We start from the raw sequence: 18,948 nt of genomic DNA on the forward strand, positions 1-18,948 counted from the left end.
CAACAAAAATGATTAGGGGGCTGGAGCACATGACTTATGAGGAGAGGCTGAGGGAACTGGGATTGTTTAGGTTGCAGAAGAGAAGAATGAGGGGGGATTTGATAGCTGCTTTCAACTACTGGCAGGGGGGTTCCAAGGAGGATGGATCTAGACTGTTCTCAGTGATAGCAGATGACAGAACAAGAAGTAATGGTCTCACGTTGCAGTGGAGGAGGTCTACGTTGGATATTAGGAAACACTATTTCACTGAAAGAGTGATGAAGCACTGGAATGGGTTATCTAGGGAGGTGGTGGAATCTCCAGCCTTAGAGGTTTTTAAGGTGAGGCTTGACAAAGCCCTGGCTGGGATGATTTAGTTGGGGTTGGTCCTGCTTTGAGCAGGGGGTTGGACTAGATGACCTCCTGAGGTCCCTTCCAACCCTGATATTTCTATGATACTATGATTCCACAGCACTGCATCCTTTCACTGAAAGTCCAGATCAAGCCCTTCTGCTAGGGAGATGGGCATCAGGAATGTCAGACTGATTTTAACAGAAGCCTCTCAGAGCCTGGCAGTGACTCCATGCCATCTGCTAGGCTGGTCGGAGCACCCAGCATACCCACAGGAACAGGGATCACTGGGCCAGGAGGGGAAAGCAAATGCAGGTCTTCCCTCCTCCCCACCCCCCCAGTGTTAGTGTGACAGGGAAGCTCCCAGCATGCTAAGTGTCATCTCCAGAATACCAGGAATAATTGCAGGGAAGCTGGTAGAGGCCTCTATATTTAGTCTGCCTATCATTTTCCATTATCAAAAACTCTGGTGAGCCTTTTTTGAGAAGCTCCAGCACTTCCATTGTTTCCAGCTGGCCTCTGAAATTCCTCAGGGAGAAAGCCCTGATGGCAGGAGCATGCCTTTTCTTTGTCCCTGTCCATTCAGCTTTGGTTGGGATACACCATTTCCCTGCTCTGGATTGTGTTTCTCCAGAAAATGTTGGTATCCTGCCAAACAAACGACTGAACAAGAACATTCTCGACAACTGGGTCCTGCCACCACAGCAGCAGAGGCTGCAGTGGGAGGTGCTGGAGTAATAGCTGGCCGTGGATCTGCACCCATTGGGCCCTGCACATGGCCCTAGTATCCCATCCTCCTCTCCTGGGACGCCACATGGAGCATCACCTGCTAGGGGGATGGGACAGAAAGCTGGAGCCTACCTCCTTTACACAGCAGTGCCCACCCACAGGGGCACAGCCCATCCCCACTCTTCTCCCCCAGGGATAACAGCCTTCTGCTGCTATCCTATGTAATTAGTCCTGTAGTTCAAGTGGTGTAAGTCATTGCTGAAGACTGGGCTGGAGCCCTACTGGTGACACATGATATGCTGATCAGGGGCAGCTCTAGGAATTTTGCCACCCCAAGCACGGCAGGCAGGCTGTGGGACCAGCGGATGCTTGGCGTGCTGGGGCCTGGAGCTGCCCCTGATGCTGATGACACCTAATTGCACATAACAGAATTTATTTCTATCTTTTTCAGACTCCCCAGGAAATTGCACACAAACCCCCTACATGAAAAGAATGTTCCAGTTGCAGAGCCAAGCAGTCAAACCTTAGGAAAGGCCAGGTTTACGACTGCTTGGGCACCCTTGACTCTGCCCCGTTGTGCATGACGACCCACTCCTTGATGGCAGCACCCCATGGGCCCCTCTCTCACTCAGTGCAGGGGCTCTAAGCTGTAATTCTGGCATTTTCTGACTTTTGAGTTCTCCTCTCTGCAATCTTGAACATGTCCCTTTAATGTCACAGAGCGAGAAACCAGAGACAGGCGGAGCCCTTCCAGGGGGACAGCTCCAGGCACGACCTTCACTGCAAGGCAGAGGGGACGACAGGGGCATGCCGACCTGCCCGGCCAGCCATAGAGCCCAGGAGTCCTGGGCCCTGCACCCGATCCCCGGAGTAGGGTCCTGTGGCCTCCCAGCAGCTGGGCTGAGCTTCCCCTGAAGCCCTGGCAGCCCCGGGGCTGCTCCACGTATGAAGGGTGCGATGGCACCAGGTGCCCAGGCAGCACTGAGGAGCGAGCCCCCAGTCCTGGCGCACAGGGGCTCCTTGCTGCGCTCGCCCCAGCAGTGCCCGCCCACAGGGGCGCGGCCCCTTTAAGAGCCCCCGCGGCGCCCCCTGGCGGGCCGGGTCGGTGCGGCCGCAGCTCGCTCCCCGCGGACGGTTCGGGGCGGCGGGCGGCATGTACCGGGGCAGGGGCAGGGGCAGGGGCGCGCGGGCGGCCGAGCCCGGCTCCGGCTCCGGCTCCCCGGGGCTCAGCACCGCGCAGCTCCGCGGCCTGCTGCAGGACGAGCCGCAGCTGGAGCGCATCGTGCGGCTGAGCATGAGCAGGAAGGTACCGGGACCGGGCGCGGCTGGGGCTGGGGCTGGGGCTGCGGCTGCAGCGGCGGGGCCGGACCGGACTCCGGCTGGTGCCGTCTGTCCCCCCGGATCCTTTCCCCGGTGCCTCCCTCCGCCTGCGCCCTCCCCTCCCCCCCGGCTCCTTCCCTCGTTCTCCCCGGCCCCCTCCATCGCCCCAGATCTTCCCCCCGGTGCTTCGCCCCGTCCCTCCCCTCGGGCTCCTTCCCGCCCCGTCCCCTTTCTTCCCCCGGGCTCCCTGCATCCCCCCGGCTCCTTTCCTCCCATGCCCTGTCCCCCCATCCCCCCCAGCGCCTTCCCCCATGTACCCTGTTCCCCTCCACCCCAACATCCCCCCCGTCTCCCTACATCCCCCCGGCTCCTTTCCTCCCATGCCCTGTCACCCCCATCCCCCCCAGCGCCTTCCCCCCCGAACCCTGTTCCCCTCCACCCCAACATCCCCCCCCGTCTCCCTACATCCCCCCGGCTCCTTTCCTCCCATGCCCTGTCCCCCCCATCCTCCCCCAGCGCCTTCCCCCCATGTACCCTGTTCCCCTCCACCCCAACATCCCCCCCGTCTCCCTACATCCCCCCGGCTCCTTTCCTCCCATACCCTGTCCCCCCCATCCCCTCCAGCTCCTTCCCCCCCGAACCCTGTTCCCCTCCACCCCAACATCCCCCCCCGTCTCCCTACATCCCCCCGGCTCCTTTCCTCCCATGCCCTGTCCCACCCATCCCCCCCAGCTCCTTCCCCCCCGAACCCTGTTCCCCTCCACCCCAACATCCCCCCCCGTCTCCCTACATCCCCCCGGCTCCTTTCCTCCCATGCCCTGTCCCCCCCATCCCCCCCAGCTCCTTCCCCCTATGTACCCTATTCCCCTCCACCCCAACATCCCCCCCCCCGTCTCCCTACATCCCCCTGGCTCCTTTCCTCCCATGCCCTGTCCCCCCCATCCCCCCCAGCTCCTTCCCCCCCCGAACCCTGTTCCCCTCCACCCCAACATCGCCCCCCGTCTCCCTGCATCCCCCCGGCTCCTTTCCTCCCATGCCCTGTCCCCCCCATCCCCCCCAGCGCCTTCCCCCCATGTACCCTGTTCCCCTCCACCCCCACATCCCCCCCGTCTCCCTACATCCCCCCGGGCTCCTTTCCTCCCATGCCCTGTCCCACCCATCCCCCCCCAGCTCCTTCCCCCCCGAACCCTGTTCCCCTCCACCCCAACATCGCCCCCCCGTCTCCCTGCATCCCCCCGGCTCCTTTCCTCCCATGCCCTGTCCCCCCCATCCCCCCCAGCTCCTTCCCCCCATGTATCCTGTTCCCCTCCACCCCCACATCCCCCCCCGTCTCCCTACATCCCCCCGGGCTCCTTTCCTCCCATGCCCTGTCCCACCCATCCCCCCCCCAGCTCCTTCCCCCCCGAACCCTGTTCCCCTCCACCCCAACATCCCCCCCGTCTCCCTACATCCCCCCGGGTTCCTTTCCTCCCATGCCCTGTCCCACCCATCCTCCCCCAGCTCCTTCCCCCCATGTACCCTGTTCCCCTCCACCCCAACATCCCCCCCCGTCTCCCTACATCCCCCCTGGCTCCTTTCCTCCCATGCCCTGTCCCCCCCAGCTCCTTCCCCCCCATGTACCCTGTTCCCCTCCACCCCATCATTCCCCCCTGTGCCCCATCTCCTCCCTGTCTCCCTGCCATACCCGGTCCCTTCCCATCCCCTCAGCACCTCCCCCCCCATGCCCCATCCCCCTCCTATCTCCCTGTATCCCCCGGTCTCCTTTCCTCCCATGCCCTGTCCCTTCCCATCCCCTCAGCACCTTCCCCCCCCAAATACCCTGTTCCCCTCCACCCCACCATCACCCCTGTACCCCATCCCCTCCCTGCATCCCCCGGTCTCCTTTCCTCCCATGTCCTGTCCCCTCCCATCCCCTCAGCACCTTCCCCCCCGAACCCGGTTCTCCCCCCATGCCTCATCCTCCCCCTTCCTCCCTGTCTCCCTGCATCCACCCTGGCTCCTTTCCTCCCATGCCCTGTCCCCTCCCATCCCCTCAGCACCTTCCCCTCCCATCCCCCTCCTTCCTCCCTGTCTCCCTGCATCCTCCGGGCTCCTTTCCTCCCATACACTGTCCCCTCCCATCAGCACCTTCCCTTCCCGTACCCTGTTCCCCTCCACCCCACCATCCCCTGGCTTCTTTCCTCCTGTGCCCCATTGCCCTCCATGGGGCATCCCTCTCCTCCCAGTTTGGTCTGGCCACACTCTGGGGCTGCCCCGGCCTGTAGCCGCCCATGGGAAGGGACGGGGGTGCGCCATGCGGGGCTCAGATGATGTGAGGATGAAGGTGAGATCACACCTGGCTGGCAGAGAGGCAGGTGCTGTGAGGGTCTACACTGCAGCCCCTTACCCAGGTGATGGGGGTTGGGGGCCAGGCTGGGCTCCCCAACACTCTGTCCGTAAGGGTCAGCCAGGGGGGAAATGGTGACAACTCATTTAATGTAAACAACACCAGCATCCTTCATATTTCCCGGCAGTCTCCTGGGCGGGCCCTGTGGCAAGGCCTGGCTGAGCCTCTCAAGGCACCGCTGGGGTGAGCACACAGCTGCGGGGACTTCGCCCCCTCCGAGCTTAGTGGGACCAAACGCTCCTCCCACTCAGCCCCTCGACCAGCCCCTAGCACCTAGTCTGCAGGGATGGCTGGGACAGACTCCATCCTATAAGCTCACCCCTAGCTGCTCCCGTCCTCCCCTGGTCTGGGTGTAGGGGAGTCTGAGAGGGGCTTTTATCTGCTCCCTTTTGGCACCTTAGAGGTGGCTTCCCAAATCTCTCACCCCTTCTGCCCCAGGCCAGATCCTGGGCCTTGCTAGGCACCATGCTTTCCTCCTCAGCCGCCTCTGAGAGCCGATCCCTCTGCCACCACTTAGCACTGCTGCTGTTGGTCTTGTGCCACAGAGAGTGCCAGGTTAGGGCAGCTGCCAGGAGGGGAGGGAGGCAGGCAGGCAGACCACATGCAGCCGACTCTTCCATGGAGAGAATTGTCCTGCAAGGCTCAGGATCTGGCATCCCCGGGACCTGGGTTAAGAAGAAGAGGTAGGAGACCAACAGAGGGGAACACCATCTGTGGGAGCATAGAGCCTTTCTCTTCCTTGTCTCCCCACAGTGACCAGTGCCTACTGCCTCATACCTCTTCCTGGTCATGCTGGAGATGTTGGGGGAGGTGATGCTGTATTGGGCCTTGAGTCTCTTCACGGCATGGCTGGCCCAGATAGTGAGTCAATAATATACCAGTGAAATGCGGAAACCCGTATTAATGTTGCAAATGGAAACATGTCAGGCCAAGAAATGCAGAAGTCCGCACTCCCAAACATTGTCACTTTACCCATATTACACATAGGGAGTATTTTTGGTTTCTAGGTAGGCTGTTAAACATTTACTTCAAGCTGCACAGGATGTGCTGTGTGGGCTCTGAGGCCCGTGACGCTCTCATTTCCTGAGTGTGCTGTGGTTTAATTTTCAACATCGAAGTTATATCAATGAGGGCCTTTGCCTTTTGTTCTTTAATTCGTAATCAACGACAGAGTAAAGTTGAATGAAGATCAATATCGCCGGAATTCTTGAATACATTTTTCAGAGATAAGTCCTCAGGCAAGGACTTATTGAAGGATAACAAGGAAAAATCATTCGAAATTAATTTAAAAAAAAATCTTATGCAAGTCTCAAAAAAGCAGTTGAATTTGCTCAAATTGATGCAAGACTAATTGTTAAATAGAGATGAGATTAGTCGTCTAAGAAGGATCAAATCATAAAAACTGAATGGGAGCTAATGGAACCCAGAAAGTTTTTCCCATTGTTGTACTCAGAAGACATGTCATGCTTTTGAGCTTTGATTAATCCAAGCTTGGCAGGGAAGAGAAGGGAGGGCAAGAAATCAAAAGCATCCTTAAGCAAAAATAGTTGTTTCCATCTAGCGTGGGTGGGTTTAGATATATTTGGAAAGATATTTGCCTGTTATCATACGTAATGTTTCCGTCTTTTTCTTGACTATTACCATACCCCTTATCTCAAAAGATGTGTAAATGTTACAGTAATAGGATGGAGGGAGAATAGATTTGTCTAAAGATTTCAGTGCAGAACCTTTATTGGATATCTTGAAAATCTTAGATAGCCAGAGGAGAGGATTACAGTCTAGCAAAGAATTTAATAACAGGGAGAGTTAGAAGCTCCTCACCCAGATATCAAAGCCAAATCCAATATTCTTGCTCCAATCTTCTCGATTTGGTATATTCCAAGGTAGTGAGGAATTACCTTTAATTAAGACTCTAGTTTAGTGTCTTGATACTTCCTGTGCTTCCATATCAACAAGGTCCTTCTCTGTCATTTGGAATTGAGTTTTTTCTGGGAGATTTACAGTGTTGATTTTGTCACCTAGAGATTTGCTAATTATCAGGTGGGAGCATGGGGAGCTGTGGGAATTGGTCTGAAGTCATTACTAGATACAGTAACTTGTTCCAAAGGGATGGACTTTCTGTTAGCCACCCTGACTACTCATAGTGCTAAAAGCTAATGGAGGCCATGGTGAGGATTGGAGCTACCAAGGGAGCTTGCCTTGGGCTGGGTAATTAGGCAGGAAGAGTTGCCATGGTCCAAAGAGTTCCCCATCATCTCCGGCTGGACCAGCAAAATATCCCAAACTGTAGGCCTGGGTCAGCACGGGGAAAAGCTAGGTGTGAAGGGAGAAAAGGGATCCCTCTCCCAAAGCCAGTGTTCCCCTCCAGAGGCCTGCTTGCCTTTTGTTAAATATATAGATTAATGTGAGGGTACTCCAGGGGGTCTGCGAGTCCTGTCCAGGGCTGCCGGCCCCGCTGATCAACTCCTCCCTATCCATCCAGTGCCTCCTGCATGCCACGATAGAGCTGTTCAGTGGTGGGCAGGGGGTGCTGGGAGGTACGGGGCACGCTCGGGGAAGGGGGCGGAAAGAGGAAGGGTAGAGGTGGGGCCATGGGGGAGGAGAGGAGTGGAGTGGGGGTGGGGTCTGGGGCTGAGCGGGGGTCTTGAGATTCTGCAAAAATTTTAAATCAAAATGAGGGTCCTTGGGCTGCTAAAGTCGGAGAACTGCTGATCTGGATCAGTGGTCTCCAAAGGGGGTGCACAAGAGGATCCTTGGGGGTGCGCTGCAGGAGGAGCCTTTATTTATTTATTTTTTTGCTTCGGCAGTTTGGGTGGGAGTCCGAGGTTTTTGTTTGTTTTTGCAGGGGGGGCGTGCTAAAATTTTTTTTTACTGATAGGGGTGTGTGATCAAAAAAGTTTGGAAACCACTGATCTAGATCATAGGTGCCAAGGCCAGATGGGACCACTGTGACCGGCTAGTTTGACCTCCTGTATTACATAGACCAGAGACCTGCCCCAAGTAATTCCTGTTGCAGATCTGTTAAATCGAGATTGGAGGTTTTTCTTATTGCCAGTGACCCTTGGAGAACCCACCATGACCCTTGGTACATTGTTCCAGTGGTTAATTAGCCTCTTTCCCAAAGCCGGTTCCTCCCTACCCTTTGGTACGGTGGGGGCATCACTGAAAACAACCCCAGAGGAAGTGCTATGTGGATCTTTCTGTCTGCACTTTGTTGGCTTTCTGGCCAGAATGTAAAGCCAAAGAAATTGCCCCCAAAAGGTGCTGACAGAATGCACCAGCAAATCCTCATGCCTATCACATAGCTTCTAGGACAGACATGAAAAGCAATTCCTCACTCAATATCCCACCCACCCCCATCCCAGCTGAGTAATAATTCCCAGGCTGCCACCAACAACTGCAGGGACATGGCATGTCAGTTCCAGGGACGGTTAGTGTCCAGCAGCCAAGCACCTGCATTTAATGTCCTTGCAGGTGGTACTATTGCAATGGTAAGTCTGCAAGATCAGATATTCCAACACCAGAATATTCCCAAAGTTCAGGTTGTTTGGGAAATGGTAACTTATTCCCATTAGGGCTTGAAGAATTCCTAGGGTCCGTGCTTGCAGAGAGTGGAATGTCTCCCTGGTGAGTTTGAAGACCTGCGCCATCTATTTCTGCAGGGTTTAAGCTTTCAGTAACTGAGAAATGAAAATCCTTATGGTTGTGAAGAAAACCTTTCAAAGACAACCGGTGCAGGGCTGTGTGACTGAGCCTGCAGTCAGCTCTAGAGCTTCTGCTGCTGCTCTGAGCTTTGCCAAGCAGTTGCAAATTAGTCAGTTATGCAGTGGTTGTTCAGAACCGTTTGGGCATCAGTGATCATAACCAGAACCAACTCAGTTTCACTCTGCTGCTGCTTGGGAAAGGTACAGATGCTGGAGTTACTCAGGGTAGAGAAATGGGAGCTGAGAGTAGCAGCTGCCTCTCCACCCCTTGATACAGACAGTGCAATGGAGACTGACCCCTCCCCCCATAAGATCAGCCAGGAGGCTCTGACAAGTCAGGGGGGAACAAGACAAGAATCTCCTTTTACCTTCAAGCAGCTGAGAGGGAAGTGGGAGTGCTTCAAATTACAGGAACTTCTCACTTAACGTTGCAGTTATGTTCCTGAAAAATGCGACTTTAAGCGAAACAATGTTAAGTGATTCCAATTTCCCCATAAGAATTAATGTAAATGAGGGGGTTAGGTTCCAGGGAATTTTTTTTCACCAGACAAAAGACTATCTTATATTGTCATAACTATAAAGGGAAGGAAACAGCCCTCCTGTGTTCAATACTATAAAAGCCCTCCTGGCCAGAGACACCAAAATCCTTTTACCTGTAAAGGGTTAAGAAGCTCAGGTAACCTGGCTCACACCTGACTCAAAGGACCAATGAAGGGACAAGATACTTTCAGATCTTGGTGGGGGGAAGTCTTTTGTTTGTGCTCTTTGTTTTGGGGGTTGTTCGCTCTTGGGACTAAGAGGGACCAGACATCAGTCCATGCTCTCCAAATCTTTCTGAACCAGTTTCTCATATTTCAGACTTGTAAATAACAGCCAGGCAAGGCGTGTTAGTTTTATCTTTGTTTTCTCAACTTGTAAATGTTCCTTTTGCTAAAGGGTTTACCTCTGTTTGCTAAACTTGGAACCTAAGGCTAGAGGGGGTTCCTCTGGGCTCTTTGAATCTGATTACCCTAGAAAGTTATTTTCCATCCTGATTTTCCAGAGATGATTTTTACCTTTCTTTCTTTAATTAAAAGTGTTCTTTTTAAGAACCTGATTGATTTTTTCCTTGTTTTAAGATCCAAGGGCGTTGGATCTGCACTCACCAGGAATCTGTGGGGGGAAAGGAGGAGGAATGATTAATTTCTCCTTGTTTTAAGATCCAGGGGTTTGAATCGGTGATCACCAGGAACTTGGTGGAGAAGTCTCTCAAGGCTACTGGGAGGGAGATAGTCTGCGGGAGAGGTAGACAGAGTTTCCCAAATAACTCTTAAAGGATTTGGGTGTGGCAGTAAAACCAGATCTAAGCTGGTAGTTAAGCTTAGAGGTTCTCATGCAGGTCCCTACATCTGTACCCTAGAGTTCAGAGTGGGGAAGGAACCTACACACTCTCTCACACACACACACGTTTTAAACAAACAATTTAATACTGACATTAGCCCCCCTCTTCCTCACCTCCCCCCATCACACACACAGCAAACAGGAGTCTCAGGGAGCAGCTCAAAGGCAGAGGGCAGGAACGGCACATGGCAATGGGGGGAGGGACAGCTGCAATTGCTAGCCTGCTGGGCAGCTGCTGCACAGAGAACTTAGGGGAGTGGGGAGCTGATGGGGGGCTGCCGGTCCCTCCTTGGTAGTCCATCGATCCGATGATGACAAAAAGGCTGCTGGTCCACCCTGGTTCCAAGCCCCCACCAGCTCACTCCACCGGGCTGCTCTTCCTGCAAGCAGTGGGCAAAGCAGGCAGCTGCCAAACGAGGTTAGAAGGGAGCATTGCACAACTGTAAGCGAGCCCGTTCCCTAATTGATCAGCAATGAAACAAGGTTAACTGGGATGACTTTAAGTGAGGAGTTACTGAAATCAGACACAATTTATCTGAGCCAGAGGATGACATGAAAAGTGGAGCCTCAGCATGGCCTGGGGCTGACATCCTGCTGGAAATCCTTGCACCAGCCGCTGGGTGAACAAGGAAGCTGAGCTGCTGCCTTGACCCTGCAGGTAGTTACCCTTCTCTCTTCTGACCGCCAGATCCCTGGCTGGTAGGTGGCCAGTTCACTTTCCAGGCTCTGCGCAGGAATGCTAGTGCCTCTAGAATTAATTGTGAAGGTTCGTTAGGCTCTGATGTGCTGGGATATGTTCCGGGAGAATCAGTCAGATTATTTTTAGTCTTTCTCAGCCTGTTTTCCAGCATCTCTTCCCTGGGCCTGTCAGAAAGCAAACCCATCTCCGTGGTTGGCTCATGCCTCTGCGTGGTGGGGATAGGGAGGGTTAGCCTGTTTAGCCCTCGGAGAAGCTGTCTCACTCATTCAAGATGTGTGGAGTTTTTGTGTAATTTCCCCCAGGCCAGCTGGTGTGTGGGGCTCCTACCCATGTGGCTGGATTTCAATGCAGCTGCAGCCTCTCACCAGGAACTCTCCCCCTGGCCCCCACTGCTTCTGGGGAAGCCGGGGTGGAGGGAGCAGAATGGTACTGAGAGGCAGAGCTGGTAAAAGGTCTTATTCTGATAAGGAGCTGGCTGCTCTGGCCAGTGCTCTGGTTAACGCCCTTTGTACTTGGCTGGCTGAGCTGTGATGGGCTGGTCAGTGAGGTTAGCGTTAGAAGAGCGTTGTGGGGCTGGCAGTATGCTGAGGGGTGTTTTCTGGAGGGTGAGGTCAGGCCCTGCAGGTGGTGGTGGCATTGAGTTGTGGAGTGGCTAGCTCTGAGCTATGATGTCCCTGCAGTTTCAGAGCTTGCAGCTGGAGCGGGAAACGTGCCTGGCTTCGAACCATGCCCTGGCCAAGGAGAACCTGTCCCTGCAGCCGCGGCTGGAGAACGGCAAAGCCTCACTGGCCATAAAGTACCAGGAGCTGCGGGAGACAAGGGAGGCGTGTCAGGAAAAGCAGCAGCGAGTGGGTGAGTGGAGCCACCCTGTGTCCCTGAGGGCTGCTGTCCCCAGGCTCTGGCTCTGGGATGCAGAGAGGGAATCGGCTCTGGCCTGTCACTCACTGGCTGGGCCCTGCCTTGATGGCCATTGCGGGAGGAGCTTTTCGCTCACCAAGTGATGGCCCCCCAAGGGCAGGAACAGGCTGGGCGATGGGGTTGGAGGCTTCTCCTTGGACTAGCCGGAGGAGGTGGCTGGAGCCCATTGCAGGGCTGGGTTCTCTTGTATGTCCCTGTCTGAAGCTGCTCTCCCCCCAAGCAGAGACCTGCCTGAGGAAGTGGAGCCCACAGAGCGCCCTGAGCCAACTCCAAGCTGCTCTGGATGCAGCCGAGGCAGAGTCGGAGGTGAGTTTGCAGGACCTGATTTGTCATTGACCTGCCTGACTCCGGTCACCTTGTAGCTACTCAGCTTCCCCCCCCCCACTCAGTTGCTGGGACGTCTCAGCAGGGCTGGATTAACTTTTTGTGGGCCTGGCGCCAAACATATTTGTGGGCCCCCCGGGGCAAGGTGCAGGGGGGGCGGGATGGTCAGTCTGCAAAGTGACAGGTGGGCTGGGGGCTATGAGGCACAGCGCGGGGTGGGGCGCCCCACTCCTCGCAGCCCAGCAGGAGGGCGTTGTTTATGAACCTGCAGCTGCCAGACGCACACTAGCCTGCCCAGCCCTGTGCTGCCAGCCCCTTCCCCTGGAGGGTGGGCCCGCACCACACCGTCCACTTGCCAGGCGCCCTACCCTTGTGCCCAGTGCTCCCTCGCCCAGAGACCTCCACCACAGATCTCTGTGTCCAGCCCCCATCCCTCCCAGAGACATCCCCACTGGCCTCCTACCACATCTGCACAGCACCCTGCACGCCACACTGCTCACCCAGTGCCCACCATAGACCTGCGCAGTGCCCACCCCCTTCCCCACAGACCCACCATCACAGCTACAGAGCATCCTGTACACCTCACCCAGTGCCCCCCCAGACCTGCCCTCCCCCTTCCTCACAGACCCACCATCACAGCTACACAGCATCCTGCACACCACACCCCTCACCCAGTGCCCCCCCAGACCTGCCCTCCCCTTTCCTCACAGGCCCACCATCACAGCTACACAGCATCCTGCACACTACACCCCTCGCCCTGCACCCCCCCATAGACCTGTCCACTGCCCACCCCCTTCCTCACAGACCCACCATCACAGCTACACAGCATCCTGCACACCACACCCCTCACCCAGTGCCCCCCCAGACCTGCCCTCCCCCTTCCTCACAGACCCACCATCACAGCTACACAGTATCCTGCACACCACACCCCTCACCCAGTGCCCCCCCAGACTGCCCTCCCCTTTCCTCACAGACCCACCATCACAGCTACACAGCATCCTGCACACTACACCCCTCGCCCTGCACCCCCCCATAGACCTGTCCACTGCCCACCCCCTTCCTCACAGACCCACCATCACCGCTACACAGCATCCTGCACACCACACCCCTCACCCAGTGCCCACCCAGTGCCCCCCAGGCCTGCCCTCCCCCTTCCTCACAGACCCACCATCACAGCTACACAGCATCCTGCACACCACACCCCTTGCCCTGAACCCCCCTATAGACCTGCCCACTGCCCACCCCCTTCCTCACAGACCCACCATCACAGCTGCACAGAACTCTGCACACCTCACCCAGCGCCCCCCATAGACCTGCCCACCCCCTTCCTCAGAGCCCCACCGTCACACTGCACAGCACCCTGCACACCACACCCCTCGCCCAGCGCCCCCCATAGACCTGCCCACCCCCTTCCTCACAGACCCACCATCACAGCTACACAGCACCTTGCACACCACACCCCTCGCCCTGAACCCCCCCTATAGACCTGCCCACTGCCCACCCCCTTCCTCACAGACCCACCATCACAGCTGCACAGAACCCTGCACACCTCACCCAGCGCCCCCCCATAGACCTGCCCACCCCCTTCCTCACAGATCCACCATCACACTGCACAGCACCCTGCACACCACACCCCTCGCCCAGCGCCCCCCATAGACCTGCCCACCCCCTTCCTCACAGACCCACCATCACAGCTACACAGCACCTTGCACACCACACCCCTCGCCCTGAACCCCCCTACAGACCTGCCCACTGCCCACCCCCTTCCTCACAGACCCACCATCACAGCTGCACAGCACCTCATATTCATAAGGGGTTCTGCACCAAACAATTTAAAATTCTGCCACAAATAAAATTCGCCCCCCAGCACTCACCAGCAGCGCAGCTGGGAGCCAGCGGCACTGGAGCGGGCTGGGGCTGGGGCTGGGTCACTCCACTTACCACCACCCACCGAGTGCAGGGCAGGCCCAACCCCTGCTGCAGTGCTCAGGGGAAGGGGTGGAATGGGGGTGGGGCTGGGGTCGAGCAGGGGTGGGAAGAGGTGGGGGCAGAGCGGGGGTGGAATGTGGGGGGCTGGGGTGGAGCAGGGGTGGGAAGAGGTGGAGGCGGAGCAGGGGCGGAGCATGGGTGGAATGTGGGGGGCTGGGGGGAGCAGGGGTGGGAAGAGGTGGGGGCAGAGTGGGGGTGAAATGTGGGAAGGCTGGGGCGAAGCAGGGGTGGGAAGAGGCAGGGGCGGAGCATGGGTGGAATGTGGGGGGCTGGGGCGGAGCAGGGGTCAGAAGAGGTGGGGCGGAGCAGGGGTGGGAAGGACCGGCGGTGGAGCAGGAGTGGGATGGAGGTGGGGCGGAGGCGGAGCAGGGGTGGGAAGGACTGGGGGCGGAGCAGGAGTGGAATGGAGGTGGGGCGGAGGCGGAGCAGGGGTGGGAAGAGGAGGGGGCGGAGCAGAAGTGGAATGGAGGTGGGGCGAAGGCAGAGCAGGGGTGGGAAGAGGTGGGGGCGGAGCAGGGGTGGGAAGGACCGGGGGCGGAGCAGGAGTGGAATGGAGGTGGGGCGGAGGCGGAGCAGGGGTGGGAAGAGGTGGAGGCGGAGCAGGGGTGGGAAGGACCGGGGGCGGAGGAGGAGTGGAATGGAGGTGGGGCGGAGGCGGAGCAGGGGTGGGAAGAGGTGGGGGCGGAGCAGGGGTGGGAAGGAGGGGGGCAGAGCAGGAGTGGAATGGAGGTGAGGCGGAGCAGGGGTGGGAGGAGGTGGAGTCGGAGCAGGGGTGGGAAGGACCGGGGGCGGAGCAGGAGTGGAATGGAGGTGGGGCGGAGGCGGAGCAGGGGTGGGAAGGACCGGGGGCGGAGCACGGGTGGAATGGAGGTGGGGCGGAGGCGGAGCAGGGGTGGAAAGAGGTGGGGGTGGAGCAGGGGTGGGAAGGACCGGGGGCGGAGCAGGGGTGGAATGGAAGTGGGGTGGAGGCGGAGCAGGGGGGAAGGACCGGGGGCGGAGCAGGGGTGGAATGGAGGTGGGGCGGAGGCGGAGCAGGGGTGGGAAGGACCGGGGATGGAGCAGGAGTGGAATGGAGGTGGGGCGGAGGCGGAGCAGGGGTGGGAAGGACCGGGGGTGGAGCAGGAGTGGAATGGAGGTGGGGCGGAGGTGGAGCAGGGGTGGGAAGAGGTGGGGGCAGAGCAGGGGTGGGAAGGACCGGGGGCGGAGCAGGAGTGGAATGGAGGTGGGGCAGAGGCGGAGCAGGGGTGGGAAGAGGTGGGGGCGGAGCAGGGGTGGGAAGGACCGGGGGCGGAGCAGGAGTGGAATGGAGGTGGGGCGGAGGCAGAGCAGGGGTGGGAAGAGGTGGAGTCGGAGCAGGGGTGGGAAGGACTGGGGGCGGAGCAGGAGTGGAATGGAGGTGGGGCGGAGGCAGAGCAGGGGTGGGAAGAGGTGGAGTCGGAGCAGGGGTGGGAAGGACTGGGGGCGGAGCAGGAGTGGAATGGAGGTGGGGCGGAGGCGGAGCAGGGGTGGGAAGAGGCGGGGGCGGAGCAGGAGTGCAATGGAGGTGGGGCGGAGGTGGAGCAGGGGTGGGAAGGACCGGGGGCGGAGCAGGAGTGGAATGGAGGTGGGGCGGAGGCGGAGCAGGGGTGGGAAGAGGTGGAGGCGGAGCAGGGGTGGGAAGTGGCGGGGGCTGAGCAGGAGTGGAATGGAGGTGGGGCGGAGGTGGAGCAGGGGTGGGAAGGACCGGGGGCGGAGCAGGAGTGGAATGGAGGTGGGGCGGAGGCGGAGCAGGGGTGGGAAGAGGCGGGGGCGGAGCAGGAGTGGAATGGAGGTGGGGCGGAGGCGGAGCAGGGGTGGGAAGAGGTGGGGGTGGAGCAGGGGTGGGAAGGACCGGGGGCGGAGCAGGAGTGGAATGGAGGTGGGGCGGAGGTGGAGCAGGGGTGGGAAGAGGCGGGGGCGGAGCAGGAGTGGAATGGAGGTGGGGCGGAGGCGGAGCAGGGGTGGGAAAAGGTGGGGGTGGAGCAGGGGTGGGAAGGACCGGGGGCGGAGCAGGAGTGGAATGGAGGTGGGGCGGAGGCGGAGCAGGGGTGGGAAGAGGCGGGGGCGGAGCAGGAGTGGAATGGAGGAGGGGCGGAGGCGGAGCAGGGGTGGGAGGAGGTGGAAGTGGAGCAGGGGTGGGAAGGACCGGGGGCAGAGCAGGAGTGGAATGGAGGTGGGGCGGAGGCGGAGCAGGGGTGGAATGGAGGTGAGGCGGAGCAGGGGTGGGAGGAGGTGGAGGCGGAGCAGGGGTGGGAAGGACCGGGGGCAGAGCAGGAGTGGAATGGAGGTGGGGCGGAGGCGGAGCAGGGGTGGGAAGAGGTGGAGGTGGAGCAGGGGTGGGAAGGACCGGGGGCGGAGCAGGAGTGGAATGGAGGTGGGGCGGAGGCGGAGCAGGGGTGGGAAGAGGCGGGGGCGGAGCAGGAGTGGAATGGAGGTGGGGCGGAGGCGGAGCAGGGGTGGGAAGAGGCAGGGGCGGAGCAGGAGTGGAATTGAGGTGGGGCGAAGGCAAAGCAGGGGTGGGAAGAAGTGGGGGCGGAGCAGGGGTGGGAAGAGGCGTGGGCGGAGCAGGAGTGGAATGGAGGTGGGGCGGAGGCGGAGCAGAGGTGGGAAGAGGTGGAGGTGGAGCAGGGGTGGGAAGAGGCGTGGGCGGAGCAGGAGTGGAATGGAGGTGGGGCGGAGGCGGAGCAGGGGTGGGAAGAGGTGGAGTCGGAGCAGGGGTGGGAAGGACCGGGGGCGGAGCAGGAGTGGAATGGAGGTGGGGTGGAGGTGGAGCAGGGGTGGGAAGGACCGGGGGCGGAGCAGCAGTGGAATGGAGGTGGGGCGGAGGCGGAGCAGGGGTGGGAAGAGGCGGGGGCGGAGCAGGGGTGGGAAGGACTGGGGGCGGAGCAGGGGTGGGAAGAGGTGGAGGCGGAGCAGGGGTGGGAAGGACTGGGGGCGGAGCAGGAGTGGAATGGAGGTGGGGTGGAGGCGGAGCAGGGGTGGGAAGAGGTGGAAGTGGAGCAGGGGTGGGAAGGACCGGGGGCGGAGCAGGAGTGGAATGGAGGTGGGGCGGAGGCGGAGCAGGGGTGGGAAGAGGTGGGGGTGGAGCAGGGGTGGCTTTCCTAGCCAGCTGGGGGATCGGACTGGCTGGGGCCCCTTCTGACCCTGAGCCTGGTGCCACTGTCAGTACTGTCTGTCAGCCATGGGAGCTGCGTGGAGCTGGCCACCGAGCCATGTGTCACCTGCGTCCTCTCGGGAGACTGCATGTGCCATGGGTGAGATCCTGACTCTGCTGAAGTCAATCTCAAAACCCCCACTGACTTCAGGATTTCACCCCCAAAGCATCCTCTCCTACGGCTGCCTCATCGGGTTCCTGGGAGTTCCCTGCTGCTCTGCATGGCTCCTGCCTGCTCTCTGGCTCATTGTTGCTGTAGGCCTCCGAGGTCCCGTGGGCCCTCCCAGATTTGTGTGTTCCTGCCTCCTGCCCCCACCCCAGGCTGACATCTCATTCTCCGTGCCCCACAGGCGCAGGTGGAGATGTTCCTGGGCCGGGAACTGCCCCTGGATGCCTTCCTGGAATTCTTTCAGGAGAGCCGGATGCTGTCCCATCTCCGCAGGACACAGGTGGAGAAACTGGAGCAGCTCCTGCGGAAGGAGAAGCAGCCCAGGTGGCTCCCCACATGCTGTGAGGGGCAGCGAGCTGCCCCACTGAGCCCAGCCCGAGCCCAAGTTGCCCTGGTGCAAAACGCAGCCTCTCCCAAGAAGCTCCAGCTCCGCTATGGCTACACACCTGCCCTGCTGGTCCCTTCTGACGCCATCATACCATTCCCTGTGCCCGTTGCCCCTCCTAGCCGAAACCTGCCTCCCCTGGCCTCTTGCTCAGGCCAGTCACCACCACCGTGCTCCAGCATCCCATGCCTGGGCTCCCCTCTGCATCTGATTGGACACATCCCCCTGCTCACCCCACGGCCTTTCCGTGTGCAGCATGCACACCTGTCTTACCCACAGAAGCAGGAGCCGCCCCACCGGTAGCTGTTGGGGCGATGAGATGTCCTCAGACCCAAGTCCTTGACACAGCAGCCGGCCAGTGCACGTGAGCTTTCTGTGCTAGAGAATGGATGTGAACCAAACACAGCCCCTGCCAGCTGGGCGGCTCGAAGGCGTTGTTCACTCCCACCCTGCGTTCTCAGGAAGCCTCCAGGGGCGCTGCAGTCTGCGGGGGTGATGTAATGAACTGCTCCAGGATGCAGCTCCCGGGGGTCTGTGTGGCTGCCACGTGGCCAGAGGGGGAGCGTCAGAGGCAGCCTGGAAGGGGCTAATTATAATGGGCAGATGTTGCACAGGGGCAGCAGGCTAGGGGGAATTCAAGCTGGGGTGAGGGGGGGTTGTCAGATGGCAGTGTCAATGGGCGCGCAGCAGGCCTGCGTGGGTCGGGGGATATACAGCGTGGGGGGCTGGCTGGCAGATCACAGGCACAGGGCAGGATCCCAGCTGCCCTGCATGGGTTGGAGGTGAATGCGGATGAGAGGAGGCTACGGTGACAGAGAGGAGGGCCACAGCAGGTCCATGGGGCACAGAGGGCGATGCAGACCCAGGCAGGGGGCTGAGGTTACAGTGAGCAGGATAAGAACAGGGCCATGTGGGGTGCAGATGACTCATGGAAGGAGGGCTCCTGCTGTCTCCCTCCCCTTCCTGCTCTGCCAGCCTGTCCGTGTGAGAGAGAGCAAGAGAGGGGCATGATAGCCAGGGGCAGGGGTCTGGGAGGCGTGAGGGGCAGGGCTGAGGACGACAGTGCAGGGCCCTGGTGCCATGCTGTACAGTGTTAGGGCCTCCCAGGCAGGTACATGGTGGTTTGTCGGGGAGCACGGGGCACCAAGATCATTTTCCAAATAAAGGCACTTTCCAGTCTCTGTTCTTGTGCTGTGAGAGGAGGGGAATTTGCCCTCCCAGGCAGGTCACTGAGTGCCCTTCGCAGCAGGAGGGATCCCAGCGTCCAGCACTGAACGAGGAGTGGGGAGCACTGCCCTGTGCTGCAGGGAAGAGGGGGCAGGTGGGGGGAGGGCTGTGCTGGGGAGGGAGCCGTTTAATCCTGGCTGGCGTTGTGCTGTGCTTGAGGAAATGGAAGGGACTGGGGGAGAGGGGGGAGTCTGTGCTGTGGGAAGGGGAGCGGC

General features: G+C 59.4%; 1 protein-coding gene across 1 annotated transcript; it reads left to right on the forward strand.

Moving 5' to 3' along the window:
• The first annotated feature begins 2,212 nt into the window (after nucleotides 1–2,212).
• Nucleotides 2,213–18,687, forward strand: VPS37D (VPS37D subunit of ESCRT-I). The gene is made up of 4 exons (XM_030537032.1): nucleotides 2,213–2,365; nucleotides 11,230–11,401; nucleotides 11,691–11,773; nucleotides 17,303–18,687. The coding sequence occupies exons 1-4, from the start codon at nucleotides 2,213–2,215 to the stop codon at nucleotides 17,807–17,809; spliced, it is 915 nt and encodes a 304-aa protein (XP_030392892.1). The 3' UTR covers nucleotides 17,810–18,687.
• The last annotated feature ends 261 nt before the right edge of the window (nucleotides 18,688–18,948 follow it).

This window comes from Gopherus evgoodei, chromosome 17 (assembly GCF_007399415.2).
Source record: "Gopherus evgoodei ecotype Sinaloan lineage chromosome 17, rGopEvg1_v1.p, whole genome shotgun sequence".
Taxonomy (NCBI): Eukaryota; Metazoa; Chordata; order Testudines; family Testudinidae; genus Gopherus; species Gopherus evgoodei.

What these genes read in the sequence shown, in the direction of transcription:
- VPS37D (XM_030537032.1), top strand. Translation starts at nt 2,213, where the DNA reads ATGTACCGGGGCAGGGGCAGGGGCAGGGGCGCGCGGGCGGCCGAGCCC. An exon ending in GGCTGAGCATGAGCAGGAAG is followed by an intron (nt 2,366 to 11,229) that starts GTACCGGGACCG and finishes ATGTCCCTGCAG; the next exon opens with TTTCAGAGCTTGCAGCTGGA. An exon ending in CAGCCGAGGCAGAGTCGGAG is followed by an intron (nt 11,774 to 17,302) that starts GTGAGTTTGCAG and finishes CGTGCCCCACAG; the next exon opens with GCGCAGGTGGAGATGTTCCT.